The sequence below is a fragment of the Lissotriton vulgaris genome, chromosome 3_1 (genome assembly GCF_964263255.1).
Source record: "Lissotriton vulgaris chromosome 3_1, aLisVul1.2, whole genome shotgun sequence".
Classification (NCBI taxonomy): domain Eukaryota; kingdom Metazoa; phylum Chordata; class Amphibia; order Caudata; family Salamandridae; genus Lissotriton; species Lissotriton vulgaris.
Genome location: NC_141689.1, coordinates 517,335,863 through 517,355,880, shown reverse-complemented (window position 1 = coordinate 517,355,880; position 20,018 = coordinate 517,335,863). Strand labels below are relative to the sequence as shown.

General features: G+C 45.3%; 1 protein-coding gene across 3 annotated transcripts in view; it reads left to right on the top strand.

The window, feature by feature from the left end:
* The window catches only part of POLK (DNA polymerase kappa), an 869,741-nt gene that overhangs the window by 473,333 nt on the left and 376,390 nt on the right, over positions 1-20,018 (top strand). For all 3 annotated transcript variants that reach the window (XM_086960765.1, XM_086960763.1, XM_086960764.1), the window contains exon 5: positions 17,349-17,501. In XM_086960765.1, coding sequence (XP_086816891.1) covers positions 17,349-17,501 — 153 coding nt within the window. The remainder of the gene's footprint in view (positions 1-17,348; positions 17,502-20,018) is intronic.

The following is a 20,018-nucleotide window of genomic DNA, read 5'->3' as shown; positions in this document are numbered from 1 at the left end:
TCCCTTATCCCACTTCCTGCTTATCTCTCTTCCTCTCTTCTTTCCGACACATTGACAGAGACGTGAAGAAGTCCAGCAAATGATGGTAATATCTTCTTGTAGATATGGCTGTGCCCTTCCCAGACTAAGGAAAGAGAAATGCGTGTTTTAATATAAATAACAGCAGCATCACCGTTACGGGCAATGTAACTTCACAGCAGCAAGTGACATACAGATATCACCCCAAGAGGTGCCACATCACAGCACCCGGCACTGACAGCACACCAGCGAGCACTGTCATCTCACAATTATCATCAGTCCAAGAGGGGCAACATCCCATTACTGGGCACTGTGACACCCAAGCAACTAGCAATGGGGGGTTAGTGCTGTCAAGGCAACCAGCACTATGACTTCATAACTAGGGGCAATGTGACATCACAACGACCAGCACTGTGGCAATACAACAAGGGTCATTGTGACATAAATCCTGCGATGACTTGCATCAGAGGAGCGAACGCCGTCACATCACAGGAAGGAGCACTGACACCATAGCAACGCACACAGTGACATCATAGTAAGGGGCACTAAGCCATCAGAGACAGGTTCACTATAACATCATATAAAGCCCTACTGTGTCATCACTGCAAGAGGTGCTGTGATCTCACAGCAACCATTACCGTGACTTCACAGAGAGCACTTTTGACATCACTGTAAATGGGCTCTGTGACATAACATCAAGGGGCTTTGTGACATCACCTCAACGGGCACTGTGACATCACATCAAGGAGACTGTGTCATCCGAGTAACACAAAATATGACATCACAGGAGAAGGTGTGATATCGCAGCATATGGCATTGTGTGCTCACATCAAGGAGCCCTGTGACATCACAGATGGGCTTTCTGACATCATGGCTAAGGGGCACTGTGACATCACCTCAAGGGGAACTTTGACATCACATTAAGAGGAACTGTGTAATCAGAGCAAAGAATGCTATGACATCACATGAGGCGGTGTGATATTGCCGCATTTAGCATTGTGTCCTCACATCAAAGTGCCCTGTGACATCACATTAAAGGGCAACCGAGCATAATGCAACGAGCACTGGGACATCTTATAAGGGGCCCTGCAACTTCACGTCACAGGGTGCTGTGCCATGTCAGAAGGGACACTGCAACATCATAGCAAACGGCACTGTGACACCACAGAAAGTGGTGCTTTGACATGGCAGTCCTAAAACTGTGACGTGGTACTATGCACACCTGTTAACCAGTCACCTACAAGGTGACAAGACTGCGGCGCAGCAGGAAGCACTACATTGAAGTTTAGGACGGCCCCTACTGTGAATGTACCCCGAAAGTCATGCACCGTGCAGAATCTTACCCACACGTTTCTGCCTTTGGAAAGTGGAACGGCGAGTGGTGGTGTAAATCACATGATTTTTGGCCCTGATACGTAAAGTACTCCTAGTCTCCCACCGACCACAATACAGCACAGACACAGACACGCGCCTGCCACCTGTTTCCCAATGCACCCACTGTCTTTTTGATCACGGCTTCGTCAGAAGTCTCTGTCAGAGAAAAAGACTGCTCCGGAAGTTTCAAATGGGTCAAAATGTGTTTCATGCCTGCGCAGTCCTTGCCACTGAGCCAGGATGTTATGGCCAGGGACTGCCGGAGGACCCTCCCCCTTCCGTTAACAAACATTATTAACCAGGACATAAAAATTGAAATAAACATTATTTACATAATTACACAGAAAACGTTACAATTGATATATACAGATATCAGATGGCTAACCTTAACATATTTCTAGTACAAGGTATTTCCTATCCGAAACTAACATATCAATCACATTATACAACATTTCTTTTCTGCGTATCCTATTTGGGCCTACGGCAAGGTCAATAACTAGTGTCAGATCCTTATCAGTAAACCACGCCCTCCTGAAGGAGTGCGAATGCGCAGTGGTCCATTTACCGTGAGGGTACTTCTCCTCCCGGTTACCCCCGTACGCCAGATTAACCACGCCCTTCTGTCGAAGTGCGCATGCGCAGAGGGCCTGCTTACCGTGAGGGTACTTCCGCCCCCGGTTACCCCCATACACCCTATTAACTCCATTAAAGGGGGCCCTTGCATCTCTGTGCAGTTTACTGGCATCATTGTGCACGTGTGGGGTGGCCAACCAGCCTAGAGAAAGCTTGACTCTCCCCTCCCCCGCACCCATGTAGCCAACAGGCTGTAACTGCCCCTGGAGTTCTAGGAGAGACCACTTGTCCCTCCGTTTGGGCGACCCCATTCAAGAATGGCGCCCACGCCTAAAGACCTTAAATTAACTGCTCATCAATCAGGACCTTACCGCCTGACCAAGGAATAGAAATAAATACGATGATTGATGACCTGTAAACGGGATAAAGTTCTAAGGAACAGAAACGTATTAGTCAGACACTCTTGTCATCTATAAACATTAGTAGCAAAACTGCGAAAACCTTCATAACACACAATACCAATCATCTGCTTCAGGGGATGGTGGGTGGGGAAAAGAAATTGCAGCCTCCTAGAGGCTGTAGGGGCAGGCCGTGGCGCACGGAGTCAAAGGGGCAGACTCCCGCGCTCCACGGCCTTTTAACCCTTCTTCGGCCAGGCCGGTTCTAACCAGCCTGGCCTTTGTTCCATAGCAACCCGGAAGTGATTCAATCACTTCCGGGTCACTCCGGGATCCAATCTAGGTTGGGGCGCGCCCGCCACATCATGGTGACGCGATGGGGGCGTGCCCCAACAGCTACAGCGGGTAGCGGGTGGGGGCCGGTGTGCCCCGCCATACCTGCGGCAGGGCGATGTCGGCCCGCCTTTCCTTATGGCCAGGGACTGCCGGAGGACCCCCTCCCTTTCCGTTAACAAACATTATTAACACGGACATGGGAGGGATTTCTTTGGAGGGCGGGGGGTCTTACAACCCCCGGCCGTATTTATTAAAACATACAAATAAATAAAAAAATTGAAATAAACAATATTTACACAATTACGCAGAAAATGTTACAATTGATATATACAGATATCAGATGGCTAACCTTAACATACTTCTATTACAAGGTATTTCCTATCTGAAACTAACATATCAATCACATTATACAACATTTATTTTCTGCGTATCCTATTTGGGCCTACGGCAAGGCCAATAACTGGTGTCAGATCCTTATCACTAAACCTCGCCCTCCTGAAGGAGTGCGCATGCGCAGAGGGCCCGTTTACCTTGAGGGTACTTCTCCTCCCGGTTACCCCCGTACACCCGATTAACCACGCTCTTCTGTCAGAGTGTGCATGCGCAGAGGGCCCGCTTACCGTGAGGGTACTTCCACCCCCCCCCGGTTACCCCGTACGCCCTATTAACTCCATTAAAGGGGGCCCTTGCATCTCTGCGCCGTTTACTGGCGTCATTGTGCACGTGCGGGTGGCCAACCAGCCTAGAAAAAGCGTGACTCTCCCCTCCCCCGCACCCATGTAGCCAACAGGCTGTAACTGCCCCTGGAGTTCTAGGAAAGACCACTTGTCCCTCCGTTTGGGCAACCCCATTCAAGAATGGGGTTGCCCAACTACTCACCAATCATGACCTTACCGCCAGAGGCCATGCGTAGTTGAACGACTGTCTGGCCCCCCCACCCTCCTATACTGAAAGGTCATGACCTATCCTTAAAATTCATAAACCTAGCCATTATATTTTTTGTAGTCCAACTATCAGGCCCTACCAACCCACTGCAATCAATCAATCAATCATAACACTTGTATAGCGCACTACTCACCCAGAAGGGTCTCAAGGTGCTTGGGGGAATGGTTCCGCTACTGCTCGAACAGCCAGGTCTTGAGTTGTCTCCTGAAGGCGAGGTGGTCCTGGGTCAGCCGAAGGTGGATGGGGAGGGAGTTCCATGTCTTGGTCGCCAGGTAGGAGAAGGATTTGCCTCCGGCGGTGGCTCTTCACATGCGTGGTACGGCGGCGAGGGCGAGGCTAGTAGACCGTAGCTGGCGGGTGGGCGTGTAGAAGGTCAGGCGGTCGTTGAGGTACTTGGGGCCCAGGTCGTGGAGAGACTTGTGTGCGTGGGTGAGGAGCCTGAACGTGATCCTCTTGTTGATGGGGAGCCAGTGCAGGTCCCTCAGGTGGCCGGAGATGTGGCTGCGTCGGGGGATGTCCAGGATGAGTCGGCCGGAGGCGTTCTGGATGCGTTGGAGTCTTTTCTGTATCTTGGCGGTGGTTCCGGCGTAGAGGGCGTTGCCGTAGTCCAGTCGGCTGGTGACGAGGGCCTGGGTGACCGTCTTCCTGGTTTCGGTCGGGATCCATCGGAAGATCTTGCGAAGCATGCGAAGGGTGTGAAAGCATGATGAGGAGACGGCGTTGACTTGTCTGGTCATCGAGAGGGAGGAGTCCAGGATGAAGCCCAGGTTCTGTGCGTGGTCTGTTGGCTTGGGAGCGGTGCCCAGGGCTGGGGGCCAACAGGAGTCGTCCCAGGCGGAGGGTGATGGTCCGAGGATGAGGACTTCCGTCTTGTCTGAGCTCAGTTTCAGGCGGCTGTTCTTCATCCACTCGGCGACATCTTTCATCCCTTCGTGTAGGCTGGTTCTGGAGGTGTCGGGGTCTCTGGTGAGGGAGAGGATCAGCTGGGTGTCCTCGGCGTAGGAGATGATGTTGAGGTTGTGTTGGCGTGCGATGGCAGCAAGAGGTCTCATGTAGACGTTGAAGAGGGTGGGGCTGAGTGATGATCCTTGCGGGAAGCCGCAGATGACTTCGGTGGCCTCGGATCGAAACGGGGGGAGGCAGACTCTGTGTTCTTCCGGCGAGGAACGAGATTTTCCAATCCAGTGCCTTCTCTTGGATGCCGGTGTTGCTGAGGCGTTGGACTAGGGTGCGGTGGCAGACAGTGTCGAACGCTGCAGAAAGGTCCTGGAGGATGAGTGCCGCTGTTTCCCCGTTGGCGAGCAGGGCTCAGATGTCGTCGGTGGCTGCGATGAGGGAGGTCTCGGTGCTGTGGTTGGCTCTGTAACCGGACTGCGAGAGGTCGAGGGATCCGTTCGTCTCGAGGAAGGCGGCACGCTGTCTGTTGACGATCTTCTCGATGACTTTGGCAGGAAAAGGGAGGAGCGAGATGGGGTGGAAGTTTTTGAGGTCGGTGGGGTCCGCTGTTGGTTTCTGCAGTGGTGCGCTGAGCTTGGCATGCTTCCAGCTCTCCGGGAAGGTGGCGGTGTTGAAGGAGGTGTTGATGACGTCCCGGAGTTGGGGTGCGATGGTGGAGTCGGCCTTGTTGAAGACGTGGTGGGGGCAGGGGTCGGTTGGAGATCCCAGTGGATGGTGTTCATCGTGCGGGCTGTGTCTTCGGTGGTCACCGTGGTCCAGGTGCAGAGGGTGGTAGTGGGGTGCGTTGGTTCGATGGTTGGGTGCGTGGATGGTGCGCCGAAACTGTTGTGGATGTCGGCAATCTTGCGGTGGAAGAACGAGGCGAGGGAGTCGCAGAGATCTTGTGAAGGAGTGATGTTGTTGTTGCCGGTGATGGGGTTGGAAAACTCCTTGACGATGCTGAAGAGTTCCTCGCTGTCGTGGGCGTTGTTGTCCAGTCGCTCCTTCAGTGATTTCTTCTTGGTGGTGCGGATGAGCTGGTGGTGCTTGCGGGTGGCGTGTTTGAGGGCGGTCATGTTGTCAGTGGTCTGGTCGAGGAGCCAGGCTTTCTCGAGGGTGCGGCAGGTCTTCTTGGAGTCCTTGAGTTCGTCGGTGAACCAGGGGGGCTTCTTGCTTCTGTGTCTGCTGGGAGGGTTCTTTAGTGGTGCGAGGTCGTCAGCGCAGGCGGTCAGCCACTGCGTGAAGTTGCGGGCTGCTTCGTTGGGGTCCGTTGTGCTGGCAGGTGGGTTCTGGCTGAGGGAGGTGGTGAGCTGGTCGGCGGTGATCTTGCTCCAGCTCCTGTGAGGAACCTGTTGCGGGTGGTGGTGGGTTGTGGTTTTTCTGAAGCTGAAGTGGACGCAGCTGAGGTCGGTCCAGTGGAGTCCGGTGGAGTGGCTGAAGGTGATGTGCTTGCTGGATGAGAAGACGGGATCAAGCGTGTGGCCGGCGTAGTGGGTGGGGGAGTTGACCAGTTGCTTGAGTCCAAGGTTGGCGAGATTGTCCAGCAGGGCGACGGTGTTGCGGTCCTTGTTGTTCTCCAGGTGGAAGTTGAGGTCCCCTAGGAGGATGTAGTCGGCCGAGGGGAGGGCGTGTGGGCTGATGAAGTCTGTGATGTCTTCGCTGAATTGTGTGCGTGGTCCCGGGGGTCTGCAGATGAGGGTGCCTCTGAGGGTCGTCTTTGGGTCGGTGTGAATCTGGAAGTGGAGGTGCTCGGTGGTGGCGAAGGTGCTGTTTCCCCAGATTGACAGTGACTTGGCTCTCTGTTATCAGGTGCAGTGACGAGAATCGTGTACATGAGGGAGAATGTGGGCACTCGTGTGTAGCCTCAGCTCAGTCCCAAAGGCCTAGTGATGTATTTGTGAAGCTTGGCATCTCCACAGAAGGCCAACTCCATGCTAGTGAGTTAAGGGTTTTCCCCACCATCACATCTGGGCCCACTTTGTCAGATACATATGAATCCTCTCAGTGGTGATAAAGGGTGTTGAGAGTCTAAAGCTGCCAGAGCCTCCTCTACCTAGGTCAGCATCTTGGGACTCTTTACAGGAGAGAGAGAGGGGCTCCTCTCCTTAACAGTAATTAAAAGTGGCAGCCCAGCGGACCTGCTTCCAGCCAGACTTATGGGTCCTCTAGGGAGTACACTAGGCCCTGATGTTCAGAGACTGATGAATCTATCACTCACATCTGGAGTCGTCCCACAGTGCTGGAAAAAAGCCCTAGTTAGACCCATTAGGAAGAATACATCTATTCCTTGGACCAACATGTCTAACCTGAGGCCTATCTCCCTTTTGCCATTTCTAGGGAAAATCATCGAAAATCACACCAATAAGCATCTATCTACCTACCTAGAACAATCTGGTAGCCTCGATCCATCACAGTCAGGTTTTAGGCCACAATTCAGTACTGAAACAGCCTTGCTGTCGATAACAGACGATCTACGGCTGTACCAGGACAAGGGCTACTCAGTTGTCCTGGTGCTGCTAGACTTGTCGGCAGCGTTCGATACGATCTCCCATACCATCTTGATCGAACGACTGTCTGTGAGTGGAATCGGCGGTAGAGCACTGGACTGGATCAAAAGCTTCCTCTCCAACCGCACCCAATCTATCACCATGGGTGAATTTAGGTCGGAAGAGGTTAACATTACCAAGGGGGTCCCGCAGGGTTCTTGTTTGAGCCCGACCTTATTTAATACCTATGTGGCTCCCTTGGCAGATGTTACTAGAGCTTTTGGATTCTGCCCAGTGTCCTACACTGATGATACGCATCTGCTCTTCCCCTTTAAACAACTTACTCCGGAAATTATACAATCCTTTTCCGATGGGATGAAGGCAGTTGCAAGATGGAGGTCTTCCAACTTTCTTTAATGTAATGTTGGAAAGACAGCGGTGATGCTCTTCGGGGAAGCCAGGGCTCAATGGTCCCTTGATTGGTGGCCTTCTGATTTGGGCCCAGTTCCTGAGCCCAAAACAATAATCAAGAACTTAGGAGTTAGATTGGAGCCGGAGCTGACCATGAAGCAAAATGTCAATACTACTGTGGGAACCTGCTTCCATGTGATTGGTCTCCTCCGTAGAATTTTTCCTTTCCTCCCTGACTCCCATAGGAAAACCTTAGTTCAGGCTTTAGTTATCAGCCACCTTGATTATTGTAACGGTCTTCTGGCAGGTGCAAATGAGGAGGTTTTAGATCGTCTGCAGGTGGTGCCAAATACGGCAGCTAGGTTGGTGCTTAACGCACCCCCCAGATCCCCCTCCAAACCGTTACTTCACAAACTTCACTGGTTACCAATACGCCAACGAGTGAAGTTCAAGACCTGCTGCATCCTTCATAAGGGCCTCAATCAATTGGGACCAGAGTATTTGGCCAGCAAATTTGTTCCTTATGTCCCAACCTGTGCCCTTAGATCCAGTGACCAGTTGTTACTGAGTGTTCCTAAAATAACTAAATCTAGGCTAGGTGGCAGGGCTTTGTCTGTAGTAGGTCCCAACCTCTGGAACTCTCTCCCGCTCTCATTGAGGCAATGCCATAACCATCTTCAATTCAGTAAATACCTGAAAACTTTTTTGTTTAGTGCATTCTAACTAGCACCTTTTTGGTTATAGGAGTTCATAGCACTTTTAACTTCATTGCTTCCTATATGAGTTTCATTACCGGTTGTCATCAGCGCGGAGATACTCCTACGGGAGTTTATTCACAGCGCTATAAAAGCAAGCAAATAAATAAATAAGTGAGTACAACTCTAAGACATAGGGCAAGCATACTATTGCCTTTATGTGCTTGTTCTGACAAAGAGGTTCTGGCCCATCCTAGATCTTTGTTATCTCAGTGAGTTTTCTTCCTTGCAAAAGTTCAAGGGAATAACTCTGTCACATATTCTGGTAGCCGTACTGAAGAATGACTGGATATTATCAGTGGATCTTCCAGCCACACGTATAGATGTACCTGTATTTTACAGTGGGAATCCAATAGGACCCATATTGGCTTCACACGAACCCTCCGGTACCACTGTATCTTCACAGGTAACATGCCAGGGTACCCTGTGAGAAATCCGAATTGTGTCCCTGTGCTTGCCTTTTGAAATCAACAGCTAGTTCACTGCTACCCATACCTTGATGGCTGTCTCATTCAATCAGCATCCAGAAACTGGTTAGATTCAGCTCTACCCTCCCCTTTAGAGACCCTCTTCAAACATAGGATCTCACAAAATTGCCCAAAATCCTCTGTGGTCTCCTCTAGGAAAATTCAGTACTTAGGAGCAGTTTTGGACTTCTGCCCAGCAAATGCCTTCCTACTTCAGAGTGATATTAAACTCCAGACTCCACATACATGGTCTGCAGTGGCATTTGACGAAGCACTGGGATCAGGTGTGAGGCAAGCAGTCGAATCATATCCCATTCCTTCTATCCTAAGTCCTAACCTTGGAATACTGAGGCACTCTCACATTCATAAAATGGGATGCACTTTCTCACTTACCTTGCCCCTGAGCTCACAGTCGCAATTGAATCTTTGGGGAGCAGATTCTGCGGAACTTGTGGGATAAGTCAGATATGTCCCAGCTCATAATTGTTTGCCGCTGAAGTCAACTTTCTTGTCACTCCAAGCCTACCGTTCGGTGCTAGGATCAAGGGTGGTTATCAACCACTCATTTAATACCACGTCCCTCACTTGAATCAGGGAACAAGTGCTCTCCCACTCCTCATTGCTCTGCAAGCTAGCTTTTGCTCTCTTTGAGTGGGTCCTCCATGGAAAACCCCACAGTAGACATCCGAAGTAGGCTTTGCTGCTTGTCACACTAAAGGATGATACTCCAAAATGTTTACATATCCCTCCATTTTGGGGGGTTTAATCTACTCCAGCCCAAAAGTTACGGTTATAACCATTCCTCTTTACACAAGGAAAGAATGACAAGTACCTTTCACTGATACCAGTGGGCCATGCATATTTGGAGGATTGTGGCCTGTAGGTCAGTCTACCTCCAACATAACTTGTAGGGATCTTGTTTTTGCCCTTCCTCCCAAATCAGAATACGCACATGTGCAAGTATTGTATTAGCTGTGGTTAATTACCTTAACCAACTGAAGGCAATATTTGTTAGGCTCTTTAGGATTATAATCCTGATTATAGCAAAGGACAATATTTGACATAAAAAAGTATAAAACACCAATCATTTTGGCACATTAGTGAGTATCCGAATCTACGAATGTTCTTAGATCTGCCAACGTATGTACAACTTTCAGCATATCGAGATACATCCCAGGTGACTGTACCTCTGGCTTCGTGATACAAGCTCCTAGGCATGTATTTGGCTTGTCCTGAGGGGTGACCTAAGAACAGATCAGATTCGATTGATGTCTTTACAGATCTTCCCTCCTAATGTTATGTGTGAATACACTTTAATTATGTCTGATGATGTTACATGCATCGCAATACTTTTGTGATAGCCTGACCCATGTCCGTCCATTGATTGATTTGAGTGATGTATTTCGTTAGTAAACATATTTTAAGGTCTATGTTTTCGACTTAAATTAACATTATTTTTTTGACTTTTTTTGTAGCTATCAGTCTGTTGACTAATCTATCGCGTATTCTTCCTTCCTACATTGCTTTAGCTGAAAGAGGATGTTTCCACTTAGCAGTGCTCGCGGTGGCTGTATTGTGGTTTCCGGTTGAACTTGTGGCAGTAAGACGCTGGTGGAATTTAGAAGACATTAGAACGTTGGCTTGTGTGTGCTTCCTAAAAACGACTAGAATTGTTTTCAGTACTGTGTTGCGAAATGCTGTATCGAATGCTGACTCCCTGAGACAAGAAAGGGATAAGACATACGAGAGTTTTGTAAAGCCTTTTCACCAAAAGGTACATGGTGAATTGCAATACAGATATAATAAAGTTAATGTTAAGAGAAGTGATGGGCATTCATAAGCAGCTTAAGTAATGTATTGCAACGGCGAGATACTGAGGTAATCGTTGCAGCTCAAGTCTAATCTTGCAATGGGCCATTCTCTTAATCCACAGACTATCAGTGCAACAAAGGGCCATTGCCCACTTAGTTGAATGAAAATATAAACTGATTATCCAGGAAAGCACATCAGTTTGAAGCAATATTCCCTTTTTCCCCACCTTAAGATAAGCACCAAAACTTATTCAGGGTTAAAATAATTTCGACACCACGTCAATTAGTCACTAAATGACCATCGTGTGGGCCAAGATATCAAGTATCGTCAAAATCCCCACACCTCGGCCACCATACCTGCTGCTCTGACACAGAAGAGAAGGAGAGAACCCTTACCAAACACGAGTTGGCTAGAAGCTTTTTGCCAAATCAAAGAAAACAAAAGAACAGCTTATGGACACTTAATGACAGACTCTCCCTGTGTTCCTCAATAGTTCTCACAGTCAGGGCTTTAAGTGGGATGAAACAACTGGGAGGTGGGGGGGTCTTTCAAAGGGGCGTGGCCAATGTGATTAAGGGTGTGGCTTAAAAACATGTAAACTAAAGATCTGTGCTTAGCACGGTGTGCTGCCCGACTTGTATTTTTCTGTTTATGTCACTGCATCCAGATATGCGATGCAACAAGCGTCATCATAGCTACAACAAGTCAGGACTATTGGCTTTCTCAATGGTTGTTAGTTGCATAAGATAAGTAAGCAGCAACTATGGCTTGTATATATATTGAAAAGGCTTCCACTTAAAGTCCTGGTGACACCACGAAAATGTTGCTGCTCCTGAGTTTCAGAAAAAGAAGGGAAATACAGAGAGAAAATTACTCTCTTTAAAGGATTTATCTTCCCCTACAATGCTCATCTGGCATGACGTCATGCCGTAACTTCTCTGCTAGTGAGGAGTGTGAGCATGCGCACAGCCATTGTCCTGCAGTCCGGAAAAAAAGGACCTCCTGTGCCAGGGCACAAAACAGAGCCAGATAGAGAACCATTTCGAGGCCCCCTTTAAAAAATTGCTGGTGCTCACACCTGTGAGACCCGGCCCACTTAAAGCCCTGCTCACAGTGAATTAATAGTTACTTCTGGGATTATTCCTACGTGTGAAGGGACCTAGGGTGGTTGCCTTTCCACTAGTTGCTGCACATTGAGGATACTTGGATCTAATGAAATAACTGTGGGGTATTGTCAGGGCCACTGGAATCGTGGCAGAAGAAGGTCAAATTATGTAGCAGGGTTGACAAAATTATGCAGCAAGAAAAGGCAAATTATGTGGATTAATATGGAACATATGCTGATGTATTACTATATTATTTTAACTTTTTTATACTTGTTAACACTGTCTGGGCATAGGTTGTACCTCAGTTTAAAACCCAAACATAGTAATTAGCAACAGGAAAGTGACCAGTCATCCTTCGGAAAGAACCTGCCACTGTGCGGCAAAACATGTTGCTCCAATTTTAGTAACTTTTGAACCATTTGAGCTAGCACAAAAATCAGCAGATTAATCAGCAGATGATGGATTATGTTGCAAATGCGGCAGATCCTTAATTATGCCCCAAAAAAAGCAGCGGTAGCACGATTACAAAATTCCAGTAGCCCTCGGTATAGTTGCACTGACACTTACACTGGCCATCTTTGATTTGATTTAAGGTATAAAAGAGCTTGTTAGTTGCTACAGGCAAAACAGATCGACCAGTTGCTGAAAGATTATGTCAAATGGGTATCCAAATTGAAGGTGCTGAGCATATAGGCACATGAGATATGACATGGCTTTGGAGCTGTTAACACTAAAAATAATTCCGAAAGACAACTTGGAATTTTATTCTAACAAGTTAAGGATATATGATGAAAATGTTTGAGATGTATTTAGTTTTCACTTATGGTTAATTGCCCGTGTATTGGTTATTTTTATGAAAGTTCTTACTCATGATTTGTAGAAGGATAATGCATAATAGATTCGAAGTCAACATAAACTGCCAACACTTGTATATGCCTCTTTCAGGGATTCAGGTTGGCCCTTCTGCCAACACTTGTATATGACTCTTTCAGGGATTCAGGGTGGCCCTTCTGCATATCACCTATAGAAACTAGACATTCTGTGACAGCTTTGTTTGATTCTAAACACCCATATTTTGGAACGGTTGTGACACGCCTGCCAGGTTTCCTGTTATCCGCAAAAGTCACAGTTTATTTAGGGGGCTAGTAAAATCTACTGTTTAAAGTGGTACCGTAGCGCTACTGTTCACTGAGGGTCCTTGGCACCCTACAAAGTTTGTCCCATACAAACTAAATCTTAGACGTCAAAAGGTGTTTTATTTCTTTGTGCAATCGCCAGCAGAGAGACAGAGAAGAATGCCAAAGAACATCCTCCTATCAGAATACATGTATCACAAAAAGGTACTCGTGTTGCGAATTCTTTTCCGGTATAATTAGCTACAAATGGTCAGTTGATACGTTCAAACACAAAATTGAAGTTGCCTCACCCACAACTTATCCTGGCATTCATCGCCATTGGTGACTTTCGCACACAAAAGTAAGACAGTGCCACTCTGGTCGACTCAACTTTCTAGAGAGTGGTTGTGATGTTTTTGATAAAGAAAATAGCAGGGGTTCAGGTGTAACATAAACATTTTAAAGGGTAAACCTAAAGGTTTTCTTTTTATTTACAGGTACCCTTGATATGATTAAAAGCAGTGTATGGGATACATGGTGAATTGCAATACATATATAATAAAGTTAATGTTAAGAGAAGTGATGGGTATTTATCAGCAGCTTAAGTAATGTGTTGCAACGGCGAGATACTGAGGTAATCGTTGCAGCTCAGAAGTCTAATCTTGCTATGGGCTCTTCTCTTAATCAACAGACTATCAGGATCTGTTACCTTCCTTTCCCTCAAATTGGAAAGCGCTCTGATATCCTTCGGGATCAAGTTTGCGCTATATAAAACTTTATAAATAAATAATGGGCCATTGCCCACTAAGTGGAATGAAAATTTAAACTGATTTTCCAGGAAAGCACATCAATTTCAAGCAATATTCCCTTTTTCCCACTGTAAGACCGCACTAAATAAAGAATATGCACCTTCCATTGTGGATGGGATCTAATCCTTAACAATGTCAGTTTTGGTATTCCTTTGAAAAGGTAATTGTAGGGAATGCTTAGACAGATTCCAGAAGAGCATGGGTGCTTCTCGTGCAGTAGATCCAGACATGACATTTTATGGTTCATTTTGATTATGCTACAGAGATTGCTCTTAGTGGCACACATATCGATGCAGTGATTTGGTGCATATTCTAAAGGAATGCAGCTACTTCGTAGGTTCAGAAAGAAGCAGATTGGCAACAATAATCTCTCAGCTAAGTTTGTGGGAAGGGACGACCTAGGGATCAAATCACCACATTTCCCAATTAAAATCTAAATGAAAAAATGATCAAATTCCCAAAAGAAGAAACAGGGTACACAGAGATCAAAATGGACTGGCCCAAAAACAAAGACAGGATTTCACAAGATTAATATCAGAAGAGAGGAGGATCAAGGGGTTCAGAGATCAAAAGGATATTAGAGTGCCAGAGATATCAGTCCGCTGATGAGATTTTTTAAACTTTCTGCAGGACTGTGGGGGTTGAAGGGATGATCCACTTAAGAGTGTCCACTTATCTGAGAGACCTTAAAAGGGACAAGCCAAAGAGCAACAGTAAGGGAAAGGAAAAGCAGCACTTCAAACAATAGAAGGTAGCCGCAACTTGAAGACAGGACAAGTAAATTAGGAAAAATGGATGGTGGTTGTCCTAAGAAATGCATTGGAATTCAAACTATTCCAAGGAAAATGAAGGCTTCCTGAGACTCTAAATGAGTAGATGGTAAGCCAAGTACTGTATAAGATATGTGAACTTACTAGAGACTGAATTGTGCATCAAGGACCTTGTACACATCAATGCTGACTCATCTCCCTGGAAGCTCCTTGCTTTGATCTTGTCTTATCCTTGCACGATTACATTAATACCCTTAATGTATAAGACCGTGATGAGCGAAATGGGTGTAGGTCACATACCATATCATATATATAACTTTATTTCGATCTCGAGGATCTTAAAAAGTGCACAGGACAAAACTAGTTAAGAATAATATAAACAGCATTTTTAAAAACCACATGACTGCCGTAAAATACAATTAAAAATAATAATAACGGAAAGGGTAATTTATACAATACATTTGGAAAGCTTGAGGCAATATTTGGCCAAACCAAATACTATTACCCTGCATGTGTCAGAAAACAAAATTCTCATCACCTCAAGGTAGTTGCCAGGACCACCCAATCTGCACAATGGAATTATCCACTTTCCCCTCAAAATTTTATAAATAGGACAAATAAATAGCAGATGAACAAAAGATTCCGAACTGGCATTGCAAGATGGACAAAGATTGTCGGTAAAAGCATTACAATGCCACTGGTTACAAAACAATTCACTAGGTAAGCTCTTATAACTGAATTGTACAAAAAAGTTTACGTGCCAAGGGGGGAGCAATTTCATCAATGGTATCCTCATAGCTTGAGACAAATTTATAATTCAGGATATCCTGGGTCAAAATACCCACCTATTTTGCCATTTCCGTCTCTGCTTTTTGTTCCGCGTCTCATCACTTCAGCCCTGGCCTTTGGTATAAGAGACAGACTCGGGAAACACAGATGTAACAAGACCTAGGATATCAGATCATGGAAGGTCACTGGGTGTACTGTGTCCAGAAAACAAAACCCTTTTTCTCCGAACAGGAGACATAGGCTTATAGACTTTAAATATACACACAGAGTATACTATACTCCTGCTAATATGCTCCGATTCGGAATGTGTGACAACTCATGCAGCTGACACTGTTCTACCCTGGATGCAGATTTTATACATTTGTCGTGGCATTGGCCTTCAGTCGACTCTTACTGTTTGTTAGTAATTGAAGATAGGAGTTGACCTCCTGGATATGTAAACACCATTGCAAAATCACATCGGAGGTTGGTGACAATAGCTAAGCTGGTGAATGAGCAGAAAGTGTCCATGAAGGGGGGAAGTGGAGGACCCCCCTGACTTCGAGGATTGGCTCAAAGACTTTTTCATGGTTAAGAAGTTGTCATAGGTGCACTCTTCCATGCTGCCCCTGACATCCCGCCCCAGGGAAGGTGTGGAGACCACTAGGTACATGCTTGCTGAACCATGCAGATAAGTCAAGGATGGTATGTGACAGGGACTCTTTAATGAAATATTCAAGTGCTGTAGTTTGGAGGGGTGGAGCGCTGATACAACTTGCTTGGATGTCTATATTATGCTTTGTGCATTATACCAGCTATGTCACGCAGGAACATGTCACTGTATATACCATCAATAACCTTTTTCCTGTACAAATGTATCGTGGTTAATTCCTTGATGCATATGATAACATATCCATTGCCACAAACAATTGAAAATAAAAGGTTTTAGATTGTAACTTAAGTGAACCAGACTTTATTTCTAGAACTAAAATTCAAATTAAAGGGAACATTGAGAGGACTGTCTCAAATATTTTTTGGGCTCCCTTAACCTTTGAGTATTCACATACGTTTGGAAATAGATTCATTACATGTGTACTACTTCCATTGTAGAAAACGAGTTTTATATTTTGTTTCCAAGCTGTTTGTGGGAAATTAGGCCAGGGGGGCATGCAATGATGGAAATAATGCTTTTCCTGAAGTAAGGGAATGGAGTTTGTTTGAAAAATTGTAACCATATGCAGTGTATAGAACACTAGAGGTTAGGAAAATAGGCGTAAGTCACTAAAGTCCATAATTACCATACCATCAGAAGCATACATTACAAATCAAAAAATGTATGACTGAATTGTCGCACTTACTGTTGTAAGGCACTGCAAATCCATGTTCATTAAAAGATTTTGCCCAGTACAAGTCGTAGTTCACGATAAGAATGCCCAAGCAGCAGTAGTACTCTCATTCATTGCCATTAGTATCGCATACCCTGCTCTTACAAACTCTTACTCTTGCCCATATTCCTAAAACATGAACAAGTATTTGCTCTGACTTTTCTTTCCTCAGTTGTTTTAGTACCATTTGCTTTTTATGTGTTCATTTTTTTCTAGCACTATTTAATGAGTTCAACAAGTTAGTTCAAACTTGCACTCTGTTTAGGTACTTAATGTTTCTTATTTAAACATCGTTTTATTGAGTTTAAAGGTTACAATGATATAACCTTAGGCATAGAACACATCAGTTATGTAAATGCAACTAAAATGTTCACACTGCGTCAACGAGAGGACCTCCCCAATATTATAATCCAAATCATGTCACCTAATGCCCATCATACCCATTATTAGAGTGTTGCCACCTTGGGTCCATATCTTTGTATATTTCTTCGTGCATCCTCTTGCCTCTGTATTGTTTCTTCTGCAGTGGTACAGTTTTCCAGGCCCCATGACCATTCTCTCAAGTTGCTGAAGGTTCTTAGCCTAGCAAATCATGATGTACAGTACTCCTTGTTCATACTGCAGAAACCTATAACAACATTGCTTGTACTGTGTTGTTTCTCACATATATTTTCAAGAACTCGAATAAGCCAGTCTTTTTAGAACTGCACAAGTCAAATTTGAAAAGAAATGTTTAGATGATCATTCTGTCACATTCGTCTGTATAACCCTTTGTAAAGCATGTTGATACCATGTGGCCGAGTGTACTTTATAAAAATGCAAATATAAATCGAAATTATACAAATTTTGTTTGCTTTAATTTAACAATGTGTTACTTTTTATAGGTTAACAAACTTGCTGCGGAATTGGATCAGAGTCGCGACTTAAGCCATATTATAGTACATATTGACATGGATGCATTTTATGCAGCTGTAGAAATGAGAGATAATCCAGAACTCCGCAATACACCAATGGCTGTGGGCTCTATGAGTATGTTGGTAAGTGGGAAGTGTGTTTGGTTTTCTAAACTTAGAGGTCTTGTGGACATTTTAACTGGTTATGACTACTTAGTGATTGGTTTATCATGCTTCGTGATGTGTATCAACAATTCTAAACTATGGTCAAATTCTGTAGAGCACGTTTTGGATTTGGGATTGAAAGCTGCATTGTATACCCAAAACTATTCACTATAGAATTATCTTGCAGATTCTCATCAGAGAAAGGTTTGAAGCTAGGCCAGAGCTGAATTGGAACAATATACAAGGCATTTCTAAATAGATCCGTGCCATCTGTGATGGCATAAAGTCAGTCTAATTTATTTTATCACGTTAATGGTATAGGATATGGATTATATAGTACTAAACATGCCATTTCAGGGCACTTTGGTGAACCTAAGAAAGTATTAAATATCTCTCAAAAGGGGCATGTATTTTTTGATATGAGGAGATCCATATAGAAAAGAAATGCGTAGAGAACCCACAGAACATTTAGCTAGTTGCATTATGGAGCCGCGTTACAGTAGGCATCTGTGAAGGAAGAAGCAGCTATTCCTTTAACAATAAAGGAGTTTTATTGATTAATGAAGCACTTCAGGTTATAAAATGAATGGTACATTGGATAATAATTGTAACCTGTGCTTCTTTAGCAAGGCCTTGCTTTTGAGTCATCTAACCCAAATAAAGAAGTGGCAATTCAGCAAGGACTTTAAATTGTACATCCTAACTATATTGCTCGCTGAGGAGGAGGAATTGCATTTATCTTTATGGTTCAAATCTCTTTTTGTTGTTTCAAATTACAATGCTGCGAGCATGCAATGCTTGTCTTCAATGGCTCATATGTAAGCTAACGTAGCAGACCCCATACATGGTATCTAGCTGTTGGAACCAGCAGAAAGGCACAGTCACTGGTAGGTTGATATAAAAATATAGCAACCGTGATAACATGACCATTTTGAACATGGAGACTCTGGCCATGATCGCTAGCTGTAGCGAGCGCCAGAAAGGAATGTAGGATCTAGGAGATCTGAGCGCCTTCCAGTGGTTACCATCTCTTAGGTCTTCAAGTGAGTGGAAGTTCTGTATCCCCAGATATCGGAAAGGGGTCTGAGCCAAGTTAAGATCTACAGAGAGCTCTGGGGTACAGGAAAGGTTCAGGGATACCGGGAGCAGATGAGTTTTTGTTTTGTTGACTCTTGTGGTAAATAAATTTTACCAATGCATTTTTCCGTATAATTATCAATACAAGACAGCTCATTCAAATGAGAGGCAGAGTCCGTGGTATCTGAGTCATACGGGCTTTAATGGGATAATCCTCAAGGATGGAGCATCATGTTCCATCACCTCTAAGGTTCAGGAAGGGACATTTAACGTTTTATTAACATTACACATTATATATAGTGAAAATGATACAGTGGAAACCAATACAGTAGGCGTAACAGGTGAAAAGAGAGAGATAAGAACACATGTGCATAATAGGAGGCGTGTAAAAAGGCGTACACATGGGCGTGCACTGTACATGTCAGAGAAACGTCACAAGACACGTCACATGTGGGTGGATGCATAGAGAAAGTGTGCAGAATCAGCAGAAACCCTTGACCTGTATGCACGCGCAACTAACATGACGCGTAACTGGGTAGAACTGGGGGCTTTGACTTTAGCACTAGTGGAGGAGACTGGTGTCTGGAGTGTCAGGGCAACCTGTACCTATAGCATATCTAGTATCTCATGTTTGGAGGATGTAGTGTCTGAAGTAAAAGGTCTCTCGGGCAGAGGCCGTTCAATACTGAATGCTAGTGCGTGCATACGTGTCTTGGTGCAATGTGCGGAGCCATAGGCCTACCATGGTAACGGGTTCAGTAAATCACTTGTAAGGAGGACAGGAAGGCCGGGCCCTTTGCTCTGCAGCCGGGAATATGTTTACCTATTTCTCTAGACTGGAATGTGTTTTCGAGGAGGCTGAGCAAATAACTGTAGGCAAAACATGAATTTGGCAGGCAGTCCAGGCCGAGCCGGGCACCGCTTCGCTGGCAGGAAGTAAGGCGGGGGTCAGGGATGCGTACAGCTTTCGGAGACAGGAGAGATGAGACAAAGGGGCCTCGTTAAGGGCCTAGCTCGACTGGGCCAGGAAACATGGAGAAAACGTGTGCGAAATCCAAAAGTGTACCATGTAAAGACGTTGGCACCATAGGCATAGGAGCTTAATTAACAGGATTTCTTGGCATGGTTGAATAGCTAACATGTTAAGGATGGACGCAAATGTATTTGCGTCTTTCTAGCTTGTACAGAACAGAAGTTACACGACATACATGGAACATGGGTGCATGGATAGGGTGCGAGTGGGGGACACATTAGCTACCTGAAAATTTCTATTACCTCATTCCCTCCTTGGACCCTACTACACCCTTTAGGATATATCTATATTCATGAGACCATCTATCTGTTCATAAAGCATCATTTGTTCATCTTTCTTTATTCGGGAACGGGAACGTGTACTTGGACGGGGAATACAAGTTGTGG